At 38.8% G+C, this 17,901-nt stretch overlaps 1 protein-coding gene across 1 annotated transcript in view; it reads left to right on the forward strand.

Moving 5' to 3' along the window:
• Window positions 1-17,901, forward strand: part of LRP2 (LDL receptor related protein 2) — a 199,627-nt gene that overhangs the window by 21,235 nt on the left and 160,491 nt on the right. Inside the window, exons 3-4 of the mRNA XM_035008361.1 lie at window positions 14,460-14,567; window positions 16,604-16,726. Of these exons, the coding sequence (XP_034864252.1) occupies window positions 14,460-14,567; window positions 16,604-16,726 (231 nt within the window). The remainder of the gene's footprint in view (window positions 1-14,459; window positions 14,568-16,603; window positions 16,727-17,901) is intronic.

Here is a 17,901-nt window from a genome sequence, read left to right on the forward strand (position 1 = left end):
TACACATATGTTCCACATTGGTGGAATTGGTAAATCTTGCATTTCCAGTAGGAGTTCTTTGAGTTACAAACAGTAGAGTAAGGGGTTTCAGTTTACAAAAGAACCTAAACAACAGTATTTCAAAGATTTGTTTTTTATTTTTTATTTATTTGAGAGAGAGAGAATGAGAGAGAGAGAGCACATGAGAGGGGGAGGGTCAGAGGGAGAAGCAGACTCCCCGCCGAGCAGGGAGCCCTGAGCCGAAGGCAGTTGCTTCACCAACTGAGCCACCCAGGCGCCCCAAACAACAGTATTTCAATAAATCATGCTCATCTGTTATTTGAGTCTCTCTAGGCCTTTGGAATCATTGCTTTTGTAATATTTCTTTAGGACCTTTTCTTCAGCCCGGAGTAATCTAAGACAAATTCACTGATGTAGAGATGTCCCCAAATTCTCCTGGGAAGCCCTTTGACTGTATGTTAACTGGCCTGTGTGTTTATGGAAAAATGCCATCTCACTACTGAGATTTTTGGCACCAGTAAAGATGGCCATGGACACATGCCACCACCTGTGTGGTACCATGTTAGGAGCCCTGATAAGATATTTTATCCTCCAAAAATCTGCCCCACCAAGCTGGAGAGGCAGGTATTTGCACCATTAGAGAATACTTAAAATGCCACCGTTAGAAAATTCATTCCTTGAGGGCTTCCTACTTTCTGCCGAGAGTGCAAATACCCACGGAAAGGCTTTAAAAATCACTTGAACTTTGCTGTTAATAAGTCACTGGGAGCAGATCTGGGTGGTCAGGGTCGAGAACCATGAAAACTCTAGCCACATCATGGGGATCCAAGGGACAGAAGGAAAGGATTTTTAGACAAGAGTGCGGGAAATGAAGCAGAGGCAGGACCATTGAACTCGATAAGGCCCTAATTGCCTCATTCCTGGACTATCAGAAGAGCCTTTCAAGTTTAAGTTGCTTTTCCCCCTTTGTAACTTTACCCACCGAACTCAGTGAAGTGTTGAGTGCTCTTAGTAAACAGTGAACATAACGCTGCTCAGGGAAGAACTGGCTTCACTTAGTTTCTGGCAGGAGATGGGATGGTTGTGTTGGTTCGCTCGAAGAGAGCCAAATTGTTGTGGGCTTGTTGTCTTTATGCGGTGTCCGGACTGTTATGCTGCCTCCTTAAGAGCACACAGATTAATGGTCTACCAGAGCTTCAATACACGTTTGTTGGATTGAGTTGAGTTTGGAGCCTCTGCTCTGTGAGGTGAATACTTCGGAAGGTGGTAAGGTCTCAGGGAAGCCTAAGGATGGGGTCATGACACGGGGATATTTTATTCTTTTTTTTTGGAAGGGTCAGATATCCAGCTTTATCTAAAGCCTTTCTCATTCAACTGGAAGGTAACAACTTTATCATCTTAAGTTTTCCTTTGAATGTAGTGTAAAGGAATGATCACAAATTATTTTAGTCAAAGAGTATGTTTGCATTTTGTAGCATTTTCTGTTATACAGGAGAAAGTTTAGAGAACTAGGATATTGAATATTTTAATACTTCTAGGAAGAATTTGAAAGATCCTTCTTTTGAACCTAGGACCTGGAGAATTTCTGAACTTTTAAATGGAAAGCTTTTTAGCTTAGTTTCAGTTGATTAAAATCCTGAATTTCTTTACGTCTTCAATTTCTTTATGTCCATATATAGAGGCATAAACTGAAGTCAATAGGAAAGCTCGTATGACTCTAAAAAGGTAGGTCAATGTGTAGTACAATGATTCAAGGTCCACTCTGGGAAAGCCTTTATTTTATTCATTCATTCATTCATTCATTCATTCATTTATTTATTTATTTATTTATTTATAAAGATTTTATATATTTATTTGACAGAGAGACACAGTGAGAGAGGGAACACAAACAGGTGGAGAGGGAGAAGCAGGCTCCCTGCTGAGCAGGGAGCCCGATGCAGGCTCAATCCCAAGACCCTGGAACCACGACCTGAGCTGAAGGCAGATGATTAACGACTGAGCCACCCAGGCGCCCCCTGGGAAAGCCTTTATATTTATCATCAAGTGTATGTGTCTGTGTGTGTAAATTATGCACTTAATAGTATTCCACATACAAACTCTAGAGGATCACCTGAAACAGAGTGATTTTTTTTTTATTATGTTATGTTAGTCACCATATAGTACATCATTAGTTTTTGATGCAGTGTTCCATGATTCATTGTTTATGTATAACACCCAGTGCTCCATGCACAACGTGCCCTCCGAGTGATTTTATTTTTTTTATTATTTTTTAAAGATTTTATTTATTTGACAGAGACACAGCGAGAGAGGAAACACAAGCAGGGGGAGTGGGAGAGGGAGAAGCAGGCTTCCTGCTGAGCAGGGAGCCCGAGGCAGGGCTTGATCCCACGACCCTGGGACCATGACCTGAGCTGAAGGCAGACGCTTAACGACTGAGCCACCCAGGCGCCCAACCTCCGAGTGATTTTAAAATAGAAGAAATAATAAAAAAAATGCTCACTGTAGGAAAACAAAGATGCATAAAGAAAAACAGTGGCAGGCTTGGTTTGGGGTCTACCTTGACCTTTGTTTCCTAGAATAAATCTTGATTTTCAGTCTTGCCCTTGACTCCAGACTGGGCCAGTGGATAATTTGTTCTTGGGCAGGAGGCAAGGCAGCCACCATCCACCCTTGCTTTCAATGCTGAGCTTCCTACAAGCAAGGTGTGTCAGGGTTTGGAAGGTTTCTCTCGATCAGAACAAAGATCTCTTATCTGGTGGAAGTATTGATCCCTGAGTATTCTATTGCTTAGACTGTTCGAGTTGGATGATGGGTGGGAGTACCCAGGAGGGAACCAGACTTCATGGAAGGATGGCTGCACCTCTAGCATTATGCTGGTGGTTTACAGGACCTCTTTAGTCCTCACCAGAACCTGATTTGCAGGTCAGAAATTTTGCAGGTAAGGAAGCTGTGTATCAGAGAGTTTAAATCCAAGTCCACCAAGCTAAACCAGTTAAGCAACAAATATTTATTGAGTGAAGAGTCAATAGTAAGACAAATAGTTCCTGCCCTCACGGAACTTAAAATGATGTGGGGACAGTCAGTACTATTGCAAGGGTTGAAGCCCATGTGTGTCTGTTGGCTCTTAACCTAGTGTTTTCTCCATTAATACCTTATTTTAGCTCTTTTTGGTAAAATCTGAATTTCTTATTAAATTTAATTGAAATATTCTTTACTTATTGCAATATCTAAGGAGTTATTATGAATATCAGCTCATTCATTGTCTCAGGACTGTAACCATAGATACCCATTTTCTAGAATTGAGACAGTCAACTAAAAACTGTTATTTTTTGACCAAATCCCTAATACTGGTTTTATTTTTTTGTGATTGCCTTTTAAAAAAGTGTAATATAGACAAAAATCCAATAAATGATGGTTTTAATTATTTGTATATCAGTAAAGGTTTTATTGTATGTACTTTCTAGTATAGTTTATTACTGGAACCATTACTTTTTTCCAGGATTAAAATTCCAAGATTTTATTTTAATGCATAGTTAAAAATTTATAATGACAGTAGGTTTTTTACTGTCATTACTTATGATATTTATCATACAGATTAGGTAAATTTTAGGAAATACACTCCTCATTGTTTTTCCTGCTTCTGACAATCACTGCAGATGGACTTATAATTTTACTTAAGCTGCTCTTAATATTAGGAGATTATAAATTCACTATATGTAGTCAGAAACCCGGACACAATTTTATTACACACAAGTATCAGTTGGAGACAATATAATAATGTTGGTTCTGTGTCAATAAGCTATTGAGTTGTTTCAAGTCATTGTAATCACATAATAACACAAAGTGATGACATTTATAGAGCCTGGAAGTGATTTGTAGATCTATAAATGCTCCTTGAGCCCAGGCATAACAAACCAGGGCCAGGGGACTGCTAGTATAACAGATAATCTGCTGGTGAGGCATATCCTGAAATTCTTTTTGCTCAGTCTTTAAGATCAATATAGCAGAGGAGACAGGAAATTTAGTTAATTCAAATGTGAAAGTCTTTGCAAATATAATAGATCCTATTTTATAGATTCCCAAGTTAACAAAGTCAGCCCTACCTTTGGTTCTGTGTAGGGAGACTAAAATCATGACTCTGTTGTGTTAGCAAATCTTATAAGAAAAATTACAAATTTTGATTTGTGGAATCAGATGTTCTTATAGCCTTTTTTTGGGGGGGGGGTTGCAGAGTACTTTTTCCACTCCAGAGTAGTGCTGGATATAAATGTATGTTTTCTATAACGCAGGGTCCCATCCTTTACTGAATAAGCAGAGAATGACCCAAACATATGCATAGGCTCCCAAGGATTTGGAGTTAACTTCGAGTCTTTCTGGTCTCTCATGCCAGGTCAGTATGGGAGATGATTGTTGAATCAGTGACTCCAAACAGCAGGATCCATTATCAAAGGCCACAAATCATCAAGATTTCAAGCTTTTATCATTTTTTTGAAATCATCTTGGCTTTATCCATATATTCTAATGCGTCACATACTGTTAATTCATTGAGCATCATCTGGGTACTAGCAGGTACGGTACTGGGCACTAGGATTAAAGGCATTTTTTCCTTCCATTAGGAACTCACAGTTTAGAATAAGGGCTCTGTTCATGGTAGAATCTTAATCTAATCCTGCCACGTTGCCATCACTCTTCTTTCGGTCACTTAATCTCATCTACTTCTTCTGTTCTTTAGTTTTCATATATCAGGTCACGGTGGGAGAATTTTGACTTCCGCTTATAAATTTTTTTCTAAGCTGTAACTTGTCACTAAAAGGGCAGAAAACAAAAATACTGTGTAAAACATCAACAAAACCAATTTTTTTTAAAAAAAGATACATTTTTATTAAAAATGTTGTCTTCAGTTTACCAGATGATTAATTATCAGTACTTATGGCCTAAGAACAGGCTTTTAAACTTATTGGTAGAATTATTTTCACATTCTTGCTGCACAGTATTTAAGAGTTTAAGAAAATTCTTCTTGGCAGAAACCAGACATGCCCATAGCTAAGTCATCAAGGTTGAGTTATACCTGTGTGTACCCCAGGTGGTCTCCTAACATGTGAACTATGATAAAAGTCAGTGCTTGTGTAAATAACAATGTAATGAGCCCTACAGTAAGCATCAACATTCCTGATCAGAGTTGTCAACACACTTGCTTATTGACCTGGAAGCATTGGTTGCTTCAGCGTAAACTTTATATAAACTGATCTGTACTTTCTGAAAATGTACACATTTAGAATGAGAGGTTATTTAGTTCCTAGCATGAAATTTGTGACCTATAAACCCACTTAGCAATTATGTACTAGTCCAGTCTGGATTTGGGCCATAGCTAAATAATAATGAGTTCCATTTTGTACCAAATTGAGATTAGGGTGCAGGATGCTAGGTCTCATTAAATTCACTGTCTGGATGCTGATTGTTAACCTTAACATCCCTCCTCAGTGTTCCTAAATAACATGGAATAAGGGAGAAGGAATACAGCAAAATGTTTGTATGATTCAGTCAAGAAGATCTATGTAGCAGTTAGAACCAATTCAGTCTGTGACTTGGAGAATCACTAAATCCACCACCTGGGAATCAGTTTCTCCCTCTGCTGCTATTGTCATAATTTCCAGTAACAAGCCATTGTTCATTTGATAACCTGGTGATCTCATCTGCTTGTTAAAATGATGAAATTAGCATTGATGCTTGCAGCTTTGACACATCTCTATCAATTTGGTTTATGGTTCAACACTTGGGCCTAATAAGTCAGAAAAACCCTGGTTTCCTGGTATGATGCTATCTATAAACGTGGTGTTTGGGTTGAGAGCGGGTCTGTCACACCGTTTATAAGCCTTAGGCAGGAAAGCTGCCTGCCTGCAGATGTGTGTAGTCCCTTATTTCTCACAAGTGCTTATTCTCTTTTTTAGTGTTTGATTCCATTCAGCCATTTTCCAGTAATTTACATTTGCTAGTCATGAAGCCATATAGGAATACTTTGGGCAGTTGGGGTTGGAAATCAGCACTTAAATCAGGGTGATTTATAGGTTTTGTACAAGACCTGTTAAATTATTAAGTGCTGAAGTGTGTTTTACTCTTTTCTTATGTATAGTTTGATTCATTAGTTCCTTACTTACCCGAGCAGACGACTATTTTAAATTTTCTTCTGTTTGGATAGTGTTCTTTATAGCATCCTGTAAGTGTTGCTCTTTGGCCAATAAAGAGGTAGATAACCAGTCAGTCCCTTGGGAGGGAGTGGGGATGAAGGTCTTGGGCTTAGTTTTCTTCCAGGTGGAGGAGGAGTCCATCCACAGGAACCTCAGTGACTTAGCTGATAGAGAAAGTACTACATGAGTGATGTGGGCAAGTACAGAAAAGTCTAACACCAACACAGGGTCTGGGTTTTGGCACTGGCTGACAACAAGTTTTCATTGCTGAGTGTTCTTGGTAAAAGCTTGGAGATTCTTTTGAATGTTTTAGGCACTCATGTGATTGCCAGTTTATATTTTATTTAAAAAATTTTAAGTGCATGTGGCAGGGATTGGGAGAGGACATTTGAAGAAATTATTTTTTGTTACGAAAATTATACCGGTGGGGAAAGTTTGCCCCATAAAGCACGTAGGTCTATGACTTTTGTTTTTCATGACAGCGATCCTTTTACATTAATGAAGAACTGCTTGAGGCTTTCAGATTTTCGGCTTATTTTTTTTCTGTGGGACTCCCCCCACCCCTGAATGGATAAGCCTGTGGGCCCACCGTGGAACATTCCAGGGTGAAGCAGGCCTCCCTGGAACTTAGATTCTTTATCACACTCCCAGGGGAGTTCATTTCAAGTTGCTGGTACTAGGAGCTGCAGCATGCTATTGCCCAATCCCAGGCTGTCTTATTGCTGGGTGGGAGGGAGTGGGATTGCTGTTTAAGAAATTTTATTATCTTTAGAAGGAAAGAATTTATTATAGGAGTTTTCTTAGAAGATCTCTTTCATGTGGGTTAAGATGTTTTGAGCTCTGAATCTCCAAGCTGCTTACAGGTTCTAAGTTGTTCTCAACTGGGAGTGGTACCGCCACTCTCAAGGGATGTTTGGACATGTGTGGGGCTGTTCTTTCTTGTCACAGTAACCCCAGGGAAGGGCACTACCGGCATTTTACATAAGGGGGCCAGAGATGCTATACATCCTGCTTTGCCCAGGGCAGTTAAATACTTGTCCCACTCTAAATGCCAACGGTGTCCTCTCCAGAACCCCTGAGAAGTGTGATTTTATTTGTAATGCTCTGCAGTGCTGATGGATAGTCTGGTTGTCAGGACAGAAGAGGCTCCGTGAAAACGAAGTGGAACGCGAGAGACTAGGGGGAAGGGGAGGAAGGCAGGTAGCTCATGTTTACATGAAAATGGGGAATTGCTCAGTTAGAACAGGTGGAAACAATTTCCCACTTCTCAGATTGAGAGGCTACTCTGATGGTGCATTGCATTATTCTGCTGGCTTTCGGTCATTGAAAAGGAACTTTTAAAAAATTACGAAGCAAATATTTCTAAATTCTGTAGGTTGCATGCTCAGAAACATTCAGCTTGGTGGGGAAAGGACACTAGGCTACCTTTGGCGCACCTGTAGAACCTGCTGGTCATTTGTCATGCAAGTGGACCAGGCCTGGGCAGCTGGAGGGGCTGCAAGATGAGACCCATCTTTGCTAGTAGCTTCTTTTTTTTCTCTCTAAGATTTATTGATTTGAGAGAGAGAGAGAGCATATGAGCAGGAGGAGGGGTAGAAGGAGAGGGAGAGAATCTCAAGCCATCTCCCCGCTGAGCGTGACGGGAGATGGGGGCTTTTGACGCGGGGCTCGATCTGATGACCCTGAGATCAGGTCCAAAATCAAGAGTTGGAGGCTTAACCAACTGAGCCACCTGGTGCCCCATCTGCTAGCAGCCTCTTGGTGAACCACTGACCAGCTCACTCACTGAGCTCATTCATGCTGTGGCTCAGTTTCTGGGGAATGAAGTGGAGCCCCAAACCCTTCTCATGACCAAAGTCTGTATCCTCGTCCAGGCTTACATCTACCCAGAGCCACCTTTAGTTTTAACACAGGTACTGGCACTGGTGAGCTCTAAGCTTTCCTACAGTCAACTCATTTGATCACCTCACTTTTTTGCTTGACATTTATGGTACTTTATTCTCCATCTCCCCAACCTTGTACTCCACTCACAAGAGATACCTTGCACTTGTCCTGCGGAGGCCTGCCCATGAAGACCTCACCTGTGTTGGGCTTTCCTCAAATTGTTTGGTCCCTCCTCCTTGCTTATCCTGCTCATCCACAATGGCCCAGTGCAGTCTTACTCTCCATCATGAAGCCTTCTCTAATTACTCCAGTTTGTGGTGTTAGTTTTTTTCTCCTTGAGATGAGTTGATTTTTACTGTCTGTGCTGCATATTTGGAACCAAATCATCTACAGTCATACGGCAAAGCTTTGGGGCCAGACTACCTAGGTCTGAATCCCTGTTCCTCTGCTTACTAGGTAGTTGTGAGATTTGGTCAAGCCTCAGTCTCCTCATCTATGAAATGGGGCTATTAATACTATTTCACAGAGTTGTTGTGATGATAAGTGAGGTAATCTATGGAAAACACTTAAAATACATGGCTAATTTATATTATATAAATAACTTTTATTCCCAATAAATTAGTAAGCTCTATTAAAAAAGGACCGTATCTTAACTTTCTTTGTTTCTTCCACAAGACCTAGAACCATGTTTTGCACATAGTAGGTATAAATTTTTTTTGTGGCATTAGTGAGTCAGTGAATCTGACATCATATTCTTTTGGTTCTTTTTTTTTTTTTTTTTTACTGCACTTAAATGATGTGTGTACATGATCACTCATCAAGTGGCTTTGTGAGTTTTGCTTCAAAGTCCTTAAATTCCTGAAACGTCTTCTTAATGTAGGTTTGCTTTAATCAGACATCAGGGCTCTGAAACAGTAATTTGGAAAAAACAGTAAGCTCAGTGGTTTGTAAACTGGGTTAAAGAAAAATAAAAAAAGAATTCTGGCCTCCTATTTGACAACCTGTTAGGAAAACCAGGCAGCTAGAATGTTGCGCAGAAAGAGAATAGTAGGTTCGTTTGCTGCGTATATCTTGTTTCAGTTCCATCAATCGAGCCCTTGACTATCCACCAGTTGGTATTAGGCAGAGCAGGGTTCCGCACAATTTGTCACGCTTGGCTGTCATGACTGCAGTGTAAAGTTTTGGAAATAAGCAAGTGACTCTCAGTCTTTGAAGGTAACAGGCCTTGTTGGTGTGGATAAGGTGTGAGAATTGTAGGGAATCGTCACCCAACTTATAAACATCAAAAGTATGTCAAGGGAATAAAAATCAAGTACAGAAAAAGTGAAGTAAGAATTATGGATGAATTAAGGAATTGCCTCATGTTAAATTTGCTTCTTTGAGCTCAGTGAAGGCAGGACTATTAAAATGTTAGGTAATTTAATATGACATATCTTTAAAAAGAGCACATGCACCTCCTCAGGTAGACCAAGTGTCTGGGAGGACCAGCACATGTTAAGAGGATCTAACAGGAAAATAGGATTTGCCATCGAAATTACCTTACTCTGTTAACTTTGGACAATGTTCCATTGACTACGACTTGCCTTTCTCTTTTGAGAAAAGAATTTATGAGAGAGAAAAGAAACTCTCACTAGAAAAGGGTAAAAGAATCAAACCTTTTAATGTGACTCACTATTTTTCTTCTTCTTTTTTAAACTTCTGGGCATTCCTCTTTCAAGTAATTTCAAATTATTCCAGATTTCATTTTCCTTTCTGTGGATTTAAGATAGCAAACAAAGTCTTAATAAAGTGTTATAGTTTGCCTTGATGGTTTTATGTATGTAATGGTTTTATATATATAATGATACCAAGAGGCTGAATTTTAGGAAGAGGAATTTTCATTACCTGATGAATATGCATTGACTATCCCACATGTGCCTAGCGCTGTGCTAGAGGCTGTAAAGAATACAGAAGTAGTGTACTTAATTCAGTACTGTTCCCTGTACTGGAAAAACAAATGACTTCTTCCTTCCTGTAGGCATTAACTGTTTCTCTGATATCTTAACACATTCTTAGTCCAACACTTAGACCAGAAAGCTTGGGATATGGCTCTTTATGAAGAAAAGATTACTCTTGTTTTTCTCCAGTTTGGGGCTTTAAAAGGTTGGAAAACAAGTTTATTCCTATGTCTAATAATTTTTCTTGAAGAGATTGAACCTCTTTTTTTGATGTCCCTGGGTTGCTTTCGATTGTAGCAAATTTTCCTAAGCCCAAGAATTTTTTTTTTTTTAAGATTTTATTTATTTATTTGACACAGAGAGAGAGAGACAGCGAGAGAAGGAGCACAAGCAGGGGCAGAGGGAGAAGGAGAAGCAGGCTTCCTGCTGAGCAGGGAGCCCGATATGGGGCTCGATCCCAGGACGCTGGGACCATGACCTGAGCTGAAGGCAGATGCTTAAAAACTGAGCCACCCAGGCGCCCCAAGCCCAAGAATTTTTATGTGAATTATATGAGCATATGGGGTGGTATGGATTCCACACGAGCCCAGTTCACGAATTCAGTTAATGTGGATAGCAACTTCGGAAAAAAGTCAGATTTTTACATTCATTCTTGAGCTTTGTGAAATAATTTTTTTCTTTTCCTTTTTGCTTTCTCTTTTTTGTTTCTTTGGTGTAAGGGAAACCTGAGCAGTGGTCATAGCACAGGTCCAGAACTAGAACTGTTAGGTCCAAATCTTTGCTTTGCACGTTTGCTGTTTGATCTTGGGCAAGTTACTAAACTCCTCTGTGTCTCAAGTTCTTTGTGAAATGTTCATAATAAGACATCTATCTCATAGGGTTGTTATGGAAGTTAAATGACTTGAAGTTGGCAAAATGCTTGGAATGGTGCATGCCATTTATGTGCCACATGAGTATTTTTCATCTTTGCACCATCTGTTTTGATTCTTGGAAAAGGCCAGGGCTAATGTGGAGGAAGTAGGGTGTTCATTTGGTCTTAATGGTTTCTTGTCAATGGCTGCCTGGTTCTTAACAAAAGTTTTTTTTTTTTTTTTAGGGTGGTGGGGGAGAGAGACAGAGAGAGAGAGGGAGAGAGAGGGAGGAGGGCCAGAGGGAGAGAGAGGGAGGAGGGCCAGAGGGAGAGAGAGAATCTTAAGCAGGCTCCACTCCCAGCATGGAGCCTGATGCAGGGCTCGATCTCACAACCCTGAGATCATGACCCGAGCTGAAATCAAGAGTTGGACACTTAACTGAGCCACCCAGGCACCCCTTAACAAAAGATTTTTATTTCAGTATGGATTATGATGTTTTCTTCCTTGGCTCTTATTAGAGGGAAAGTATTTTAAGTTCTGAAAGTTATTGTTTGCAAAATTATCTCTAGGTTAAAACTGGATTGATTGGATATGGATATGTTTAGAGACCATTTGTTGAAAAAAAATTTTAATTTTGCTCTGTTTAGATTTTTTTTTTTTTCTCCACAAACTGTTTAGCTCCAGTGTATGAAATCCCTCTCCCTGCTTTTTTGGACTTCAAATTATTAAACAATAAGGTGTAGATACCTTTGGTGGGGTTGAGAGTAAAGGCTACTTATTTAAAACAAAACAAAACAAAACAAATACAGTGCATACAGCTCAATTGAAATCAGGGGCACCTGCAATTGTTATTAGATGTGACCCAGAGCTTTTTACTCGTAGTTTGCTTTTAAATAGCACATACTCCCTTTATAATAAAATGAATGACAGGCTTCTGACACCAGTGGAGCATTTTGCTTGATTGCTGGGAGGCCACCCAGCAATCAGTTTGTTTTTTCTGGAGAGGTATTTCCAAACAATAGTCATTTGGGAGTTATAACAGGCATGGAAGGGAATATTGAAAAGGTGAATTTGACAGATGAATTATCATGGATCTGTTGATACATTGAATAAATCGAGTTTGATATATTACTATAGATAATTGAATATTTGGGAGATCAAATGTGAAAAAACACTAACTAGGAAGAGTTAATTGAAAAATTTCCCCTATCAGTTTCATTTTTTATGTGTTTTATGTAATTTGCTTTGAAATAATTAAAAAAATGACTTTTGGGTATCTATTTTGTGTTCTTTTTATGATGTGTTTAACTTCATATTTTAGCAAAAATAAAAAAGAAAATTTGACTTGTAATAAAAGTTGCTTAAGAATTGAACATGTTATAACTGGCAATAAGTTGTTTTGAGAATTTATTTTCTTCTCTCTACTCAGTTTCTAAGTTTATGCTTTTCTTTTTTTATAGCAATATGAAACTCTTTGTAAGTAGACTGACCTGTAGATTGTTATAATTTTTCAACCAGAAATTATTCGATACTAAGGGAGACAAAGGTACTGAACTTACAAATGTATTATGTGGATTACTAACAATAGACCTAATTGATAAAAGTGATTTAATATATGTTGTGTTAATAGCTAAACCTCCAAAGCCCCTAATCTCCCATGGAAATATTGCTTTGTAGAACAAAATCCAATGAGAAGTTCTGGGATTCCAGAGTGAATTTGTACATTCCTTAGGGGCATTTTTGCAAGGGAGGTTGTTGTGTTTTAAAGGTAGTTGATAAGAGACCTGCACCACCAACCCCAGACCTGCACCACCAACCACCATCGTGCATTAGTCTATAGAAGGTATTTGGGTGTACGTATTCCTGTACCACTCGGTACCACCATTTAGCCAAGGGAAGTTTCTGACCATTTGCAGCATACATTATAAATCAGGATGTCACTACCAGACAATCAGATTTGAACATTCCATGAACAAAGTAGCCTATATCCCCTAGGAATAGATCACTTAACTATGTTTATGTCATGGTGTTGATATGCCTGCATTTACACAAGTCAGGATAGCACATTGTTTATTTATTTTAGGAGTAGATAATCGATCTGTATATTTACCTAATTTTGGGTTAATTAGCCAATAACTGAAATAGGTAATTTAGCATGATTGCTTAAATACATGGGGAAAATAAGTGTATTCTTCCAACCCCCCAGATTACTCCTCTACCACGTTGGGCTTGTGAAAGAATAATTTTGAGTCTTCTCCAAGTTGGGCTGATGGTTGGCTGCTCTCTTTAAAAAAATTTCCTACTTGGCACATAATACATGGGGAAGTCACTGGTCAAATATTTGGGGGAACTTGGAGGATTTCCAACTGCCAAATTAGTCCCCTGGGGAGACCTAGGAAAATTGCTGGATATATTGGTTGAATGAAATAAACGTATTTAAGTTATGTTCTCTTTCTGGTATCACTAGGAGATATCACTGCTACTTGGGAATGTAGTAACTTTGGGGGCCAAATTTGTGCACTCTGGTTGGGTGCAGAGATTTTTTTGTTTGTTTTTTTGGCTTAAAATTTTTTTGTTTGTTTGTTTGCAGAGATGAGCTGACAGATCTGGTATCTTACGGAGTAGTTAAACAAAAAGCCAAAATATTGGTCTGAATCTAAGAATGAAGAACTATAAATTGCTATATATGACTTAGTAATAAGAGGGCACTTAAAAAAATAAAGGGCAGGGAACTGAAAAAAATGAAAAAGCACAGTCAAGCAAATGAAAATTACTCATGATGTTATCAGAGATAACCACCATTAACATTCTGGTCTTTTTCTACACTTTTTTTCTCCATATGTAACTCTGTTATAGGTAGAATTATACATCCTCATATTATAAATTTACCTAAATCACTTAGAAGTTCTACATAACCATCTTAATGAGTTCTTAATATGTCAAAATAAAGATATAAGAAAATTTTATCCTTATTATTGAACATCGAGAAAGTTTGCAATTTATTGTGATGTTGTGATTAAAATCTCCATACATAAATCTTTGTCATAATCTTTGTCTAATTCTCTGATTAGTTCCTTAGGGGGAAAAATACCTAAAAATAAAAGAACTAAGGGATGCCTGGGTGGCTCAGTCGATTAAACATCTGCCTTTGGCTCAGGTCATGATCTCAGGGTCCTGGGATCGAGTCCTGCATCGGGCTCCTTGCTCAGCGGGGAGCCTACTTCTCCCTCTGCCTGCCACTCCCCCTGCTTGTGCACTCTCTCTCTCTCTGACAAATAAATAAAATCTTTAAAAATAAAAGAACTAAGGAGAAGCACTCTTAAAAAGCAAGATACATGCTGTCAAATTTCTTTCTAGATTGGTTACAGTAAGGTACACTCTAGTCAACCTTGTACAGAAATGACCTCTTCCTGCAGACTCTGAAATGGATAATACAATATTCATTATAAAAATGTTTTCCTAATTTTTTAAATAATCCACATTCCTTTGATGGCTAATTCATTGCATAATTTTTCATTTTTATAAAACATTTGTATTTCTTTGGTTAAATATCTGTTTGGGTAAGTTTTTCAACCGGTTTTCTTTTGCTTGTTGAGTTGCAGAATGTGGAAGTGAGCATTTCCGCTGTGAAGATGGGCATTGTATCTCTGCGTCCTGGAGATGTGATGGGACCAGAGACTGCCTGGATGATTCGGATGAAATTGGCTGCCGTAAGTGAGGAGGGGTTGGGCTAAGCTCTATTTCAAGTAACAGAAGTGCTTCTGGGTGAATCCAGCTGTACCAAAGACAAGGAGTTGTGCCTTTAGTGATAGATTCGGGACTGGGCTCACTTCTGAGATCTCTGGTTGAAGAGAACTGATGGCATTAATCATTCTGTTAGTCCCTGTTGAGGAAGGGGTTTGGTTCACATCAGTTTCTGTCTTAACCCTTAGCCCATGACCTTGATATTGAAACAAATTTGTGAGTAGTTTTCTGAAGCCTATAAGCCTATTTCAGATTATTCACTCTGGAAATTTTGTGCACCAACTGTGATTTGTAATTCAAGGAGGAGTCTGTTTTTGTATAAAGGATGTAGTGTAAGTTAGGCGAATTACACAAAAAGATCACAGAAGAGGCTAGTGTGGTTTTATATTTAAAAAACATTACAGTTCTCATAACCATAGGAAACAGACTGAGGGTTGCTAGAGGGGAGGGGGGTGAGGGGATGGAATAACTGGGTGATGGGCATTAAGGAGAGCACGTGATGTAATGATACTGGGTGTTACATACAACAGATGAATTACTGAACTCTACCTCTGAAATTAATAACACATATGTTAATTAACTGAATGTAAATAAAATAAAATTAAAAAAAGAATGAAATCCATCGGACTTTTCAGAACCTCAAAAAATTATAGTTAAAAGCACAATAATATTGTAAACCCAAAGTTTAACTAATTATAAAATCACTTTTACATGTATTTCTTCATTTAGTTCTCTCAGTATTCTGAGGCAGGTTTCAGATTAGGAAGAAGAGGCATAGTGAAGTTAAATCATCCATTAAAGGCCTCCTTCCTGCACAAATCCCAACCCTTAACATCTATTGCTTTCTTAGCTGGCTGTATGTGATCAGGTGCACTCCTGCAATTTCATTCATTCTGATTTGTGAAAGACAAGGGTTATCATCCAACACCCAAGAAATCAGGTGAAAAATGAATTTGTTTTGAATTGTTGGCCATCTGGTGGCACAACGGAACAAACTTTGATGTGTCGTTTGGATCACGATGCATTTGAAAATGAGAGGATGGGGAATAGGTCTATACAGTACTTCTCAAACTTCCATGCATGCATAAATGGAGCACCTGGGGAGCTTGAAAGTGCAGGTTTTGCATCCATGTCTGGAGTGGGACCTGAGATTCTGCATTTCTACACGCTCCCACGTGACGCTAATGCTGCCAGTCTGTGAATCACGTTTTGAGCAAGGAAATAGCTCTATTTGTAGAGACACGGTTATGTGCTATCCATTCACTTCCTCTGGGCTTCCCAAGCTCATTTTAGGTTAAACACTAGGAGCAGAAAAGCAAGAAATGGGTGTTCTGGGATAGAGGAATAAATGAATAGTTACACCAACATCTCTTTAGAAATTGTTAATGTAAAATGTAATAACAATGTTTCAGAACAATGACAATAGAGATAGCAACTAACATTATACTGTACTTGCACATACGTTATTTAACTGATTTTTTTTAGCAAACTATGAGATAACTATAGTCCCCATTTTATGGTGCATACATGGAAGATCAGAGAACCTGCCAAAGATCATAAGGCAAGAAAATTGTAGAAAAAATAATTATTCGATTCTGGGTCTTCTTTTCCAAGTCTCATGTTTTTTAATTTCAATTCATCGTGATGCTTTGCAATTGGTTATTACAAAACATTTCAAATAATTTAACAATAACTCATGGTTAATTTTTATCTAAATTTAAAATTTAATATTTTTTTGTCATGGCTTTCTATGGATGTGTTTTGGCTGTTTGTTTTATTTGTATTTTTGTGTTGCTTTGGATCATCAGTTTGTCGTGAGGCCATTGCTGAGATTATTTGGCATTGAATGCTGATTAGAGTCCACAGACTGTTGTATAGAATTACTGTTTGCCATCAAATATATTAAGCAGGAGTTGACATAGATTCTTTTGAAATAAGCATTGTTTGTTGGTATAGTAGGGTGGATGTTTGACATAATGAGTCCTTTTCTGGTTTGTTGTAGCTCCGCCTTCTTGCAAGTCGGACCAATTCCTATGTCAGGGTGAAAGTCTATGCATCCCTAACTTCTGGGAGTGTGACGGTGACCAGGACTGTGAGGATGGCTCAGATGAACATCAGCATTGTCGTAAGTGTTTATAGAGGGATTTTGTTTTGGCCTCCTGGAAACCTAAAATCTAACCTGTTACAGATGCAATAACAATGGGATGATTTATAAATGCTGAGTTGGAACTTAAATGACAGGGAATCCTATGTCTAGGATACATTTATTTATATCTATAGGTGGGGTCTTCATTTGTGTGGTTGGCAGTGGGATGGCTCCTTTTGCACCTGCAGTGCACTCTGCATCGAAACCTTCTATCCCTTCGGCCTCAGATTTAAACTATCTTCTTTTTGATTAAGTGGAAATGGACCTCATAGCTAAGTCTGTTGGAGGCAGTGTTGGTTGCTGCCTCAGTGACTGTGGGTACAGCCTGCATGGGATGAGCTGCAACAAGAAGGAAGATGGCAGCAATCAGGAGGACCTTGGCAGCTGCTGCATTCCTGGACATTGAGGGGGTTCAGGACAGTAAACTGGAAGAAACTCTTAAATTCTAATTTCTTTGGGCTCAAACTGGAAAGAGTTTGAAATGGGCTTAAATAATTTGGACGAGAGAGTCATCTTGGGGAAATGTAAGATGGCAGCGTATGAGAAATATGCCATGTGTATCATTCTTTTGCCTTCTCTGTTAAGGATATTTATATAATTTAAAATTATTCCTGTATCAATGAGGATGTATTTGGCTGCAAAGAATGAAGAACACAACTCCAAAAAGTTAAGCAAAAGGGGAATTTATTATCTTACACAATAAGAAGCCTAAATGTAGTGTTGTTCCAGGGTTGATTAATTCCCAGTTCAATAACATCAGCCAGTTTTCTCCCACTTTTCTGCTCTGCCGTCTTCAGCCTGCTGGCTTTTTGTGATTGCATGAAGGCTGTAGAAGTCCTGGATTTCACATCCCTATAATCCTAATCTGAAGATCTAGAAGAGAGAACATGATATCCTTTCCCTGTGGTTTTTTTTTTTTTAATGATACCCCCCCCCCAACAAAAAACCCCCAAATAAAAAATCAAAGACCTTTTAGAAGTCTAGGTTGGACTGAGATGGAAATTGGAGAGAAGATATCAGACTATATAAGGAACCACCTCAGGCTCCTGACCCCAGTTGTCCTGTGAAAAGAGGCTAGCTCTGATCATTGCGTGGCAATTAACTTTGAGCCTCCCGCACATTCTGTTTCATTAAATGCACATCCCACAAATCAT

Source organism: Mirounga leonina, unplaced genomic scaffold, assembly GCF_011800145.1.
Source record: "Mirounga leonina isolate KUSES-001 unplaced genomic scaffold, KU_Mleo_1.0 Mir_151, whole genome shotgun sequence".
Lineage (NCBI taxonomy): Eukaryota > Metazoa > Chordata > Mammalia > Carnivora > Phocidae > Mirounga > Mirounga leonina.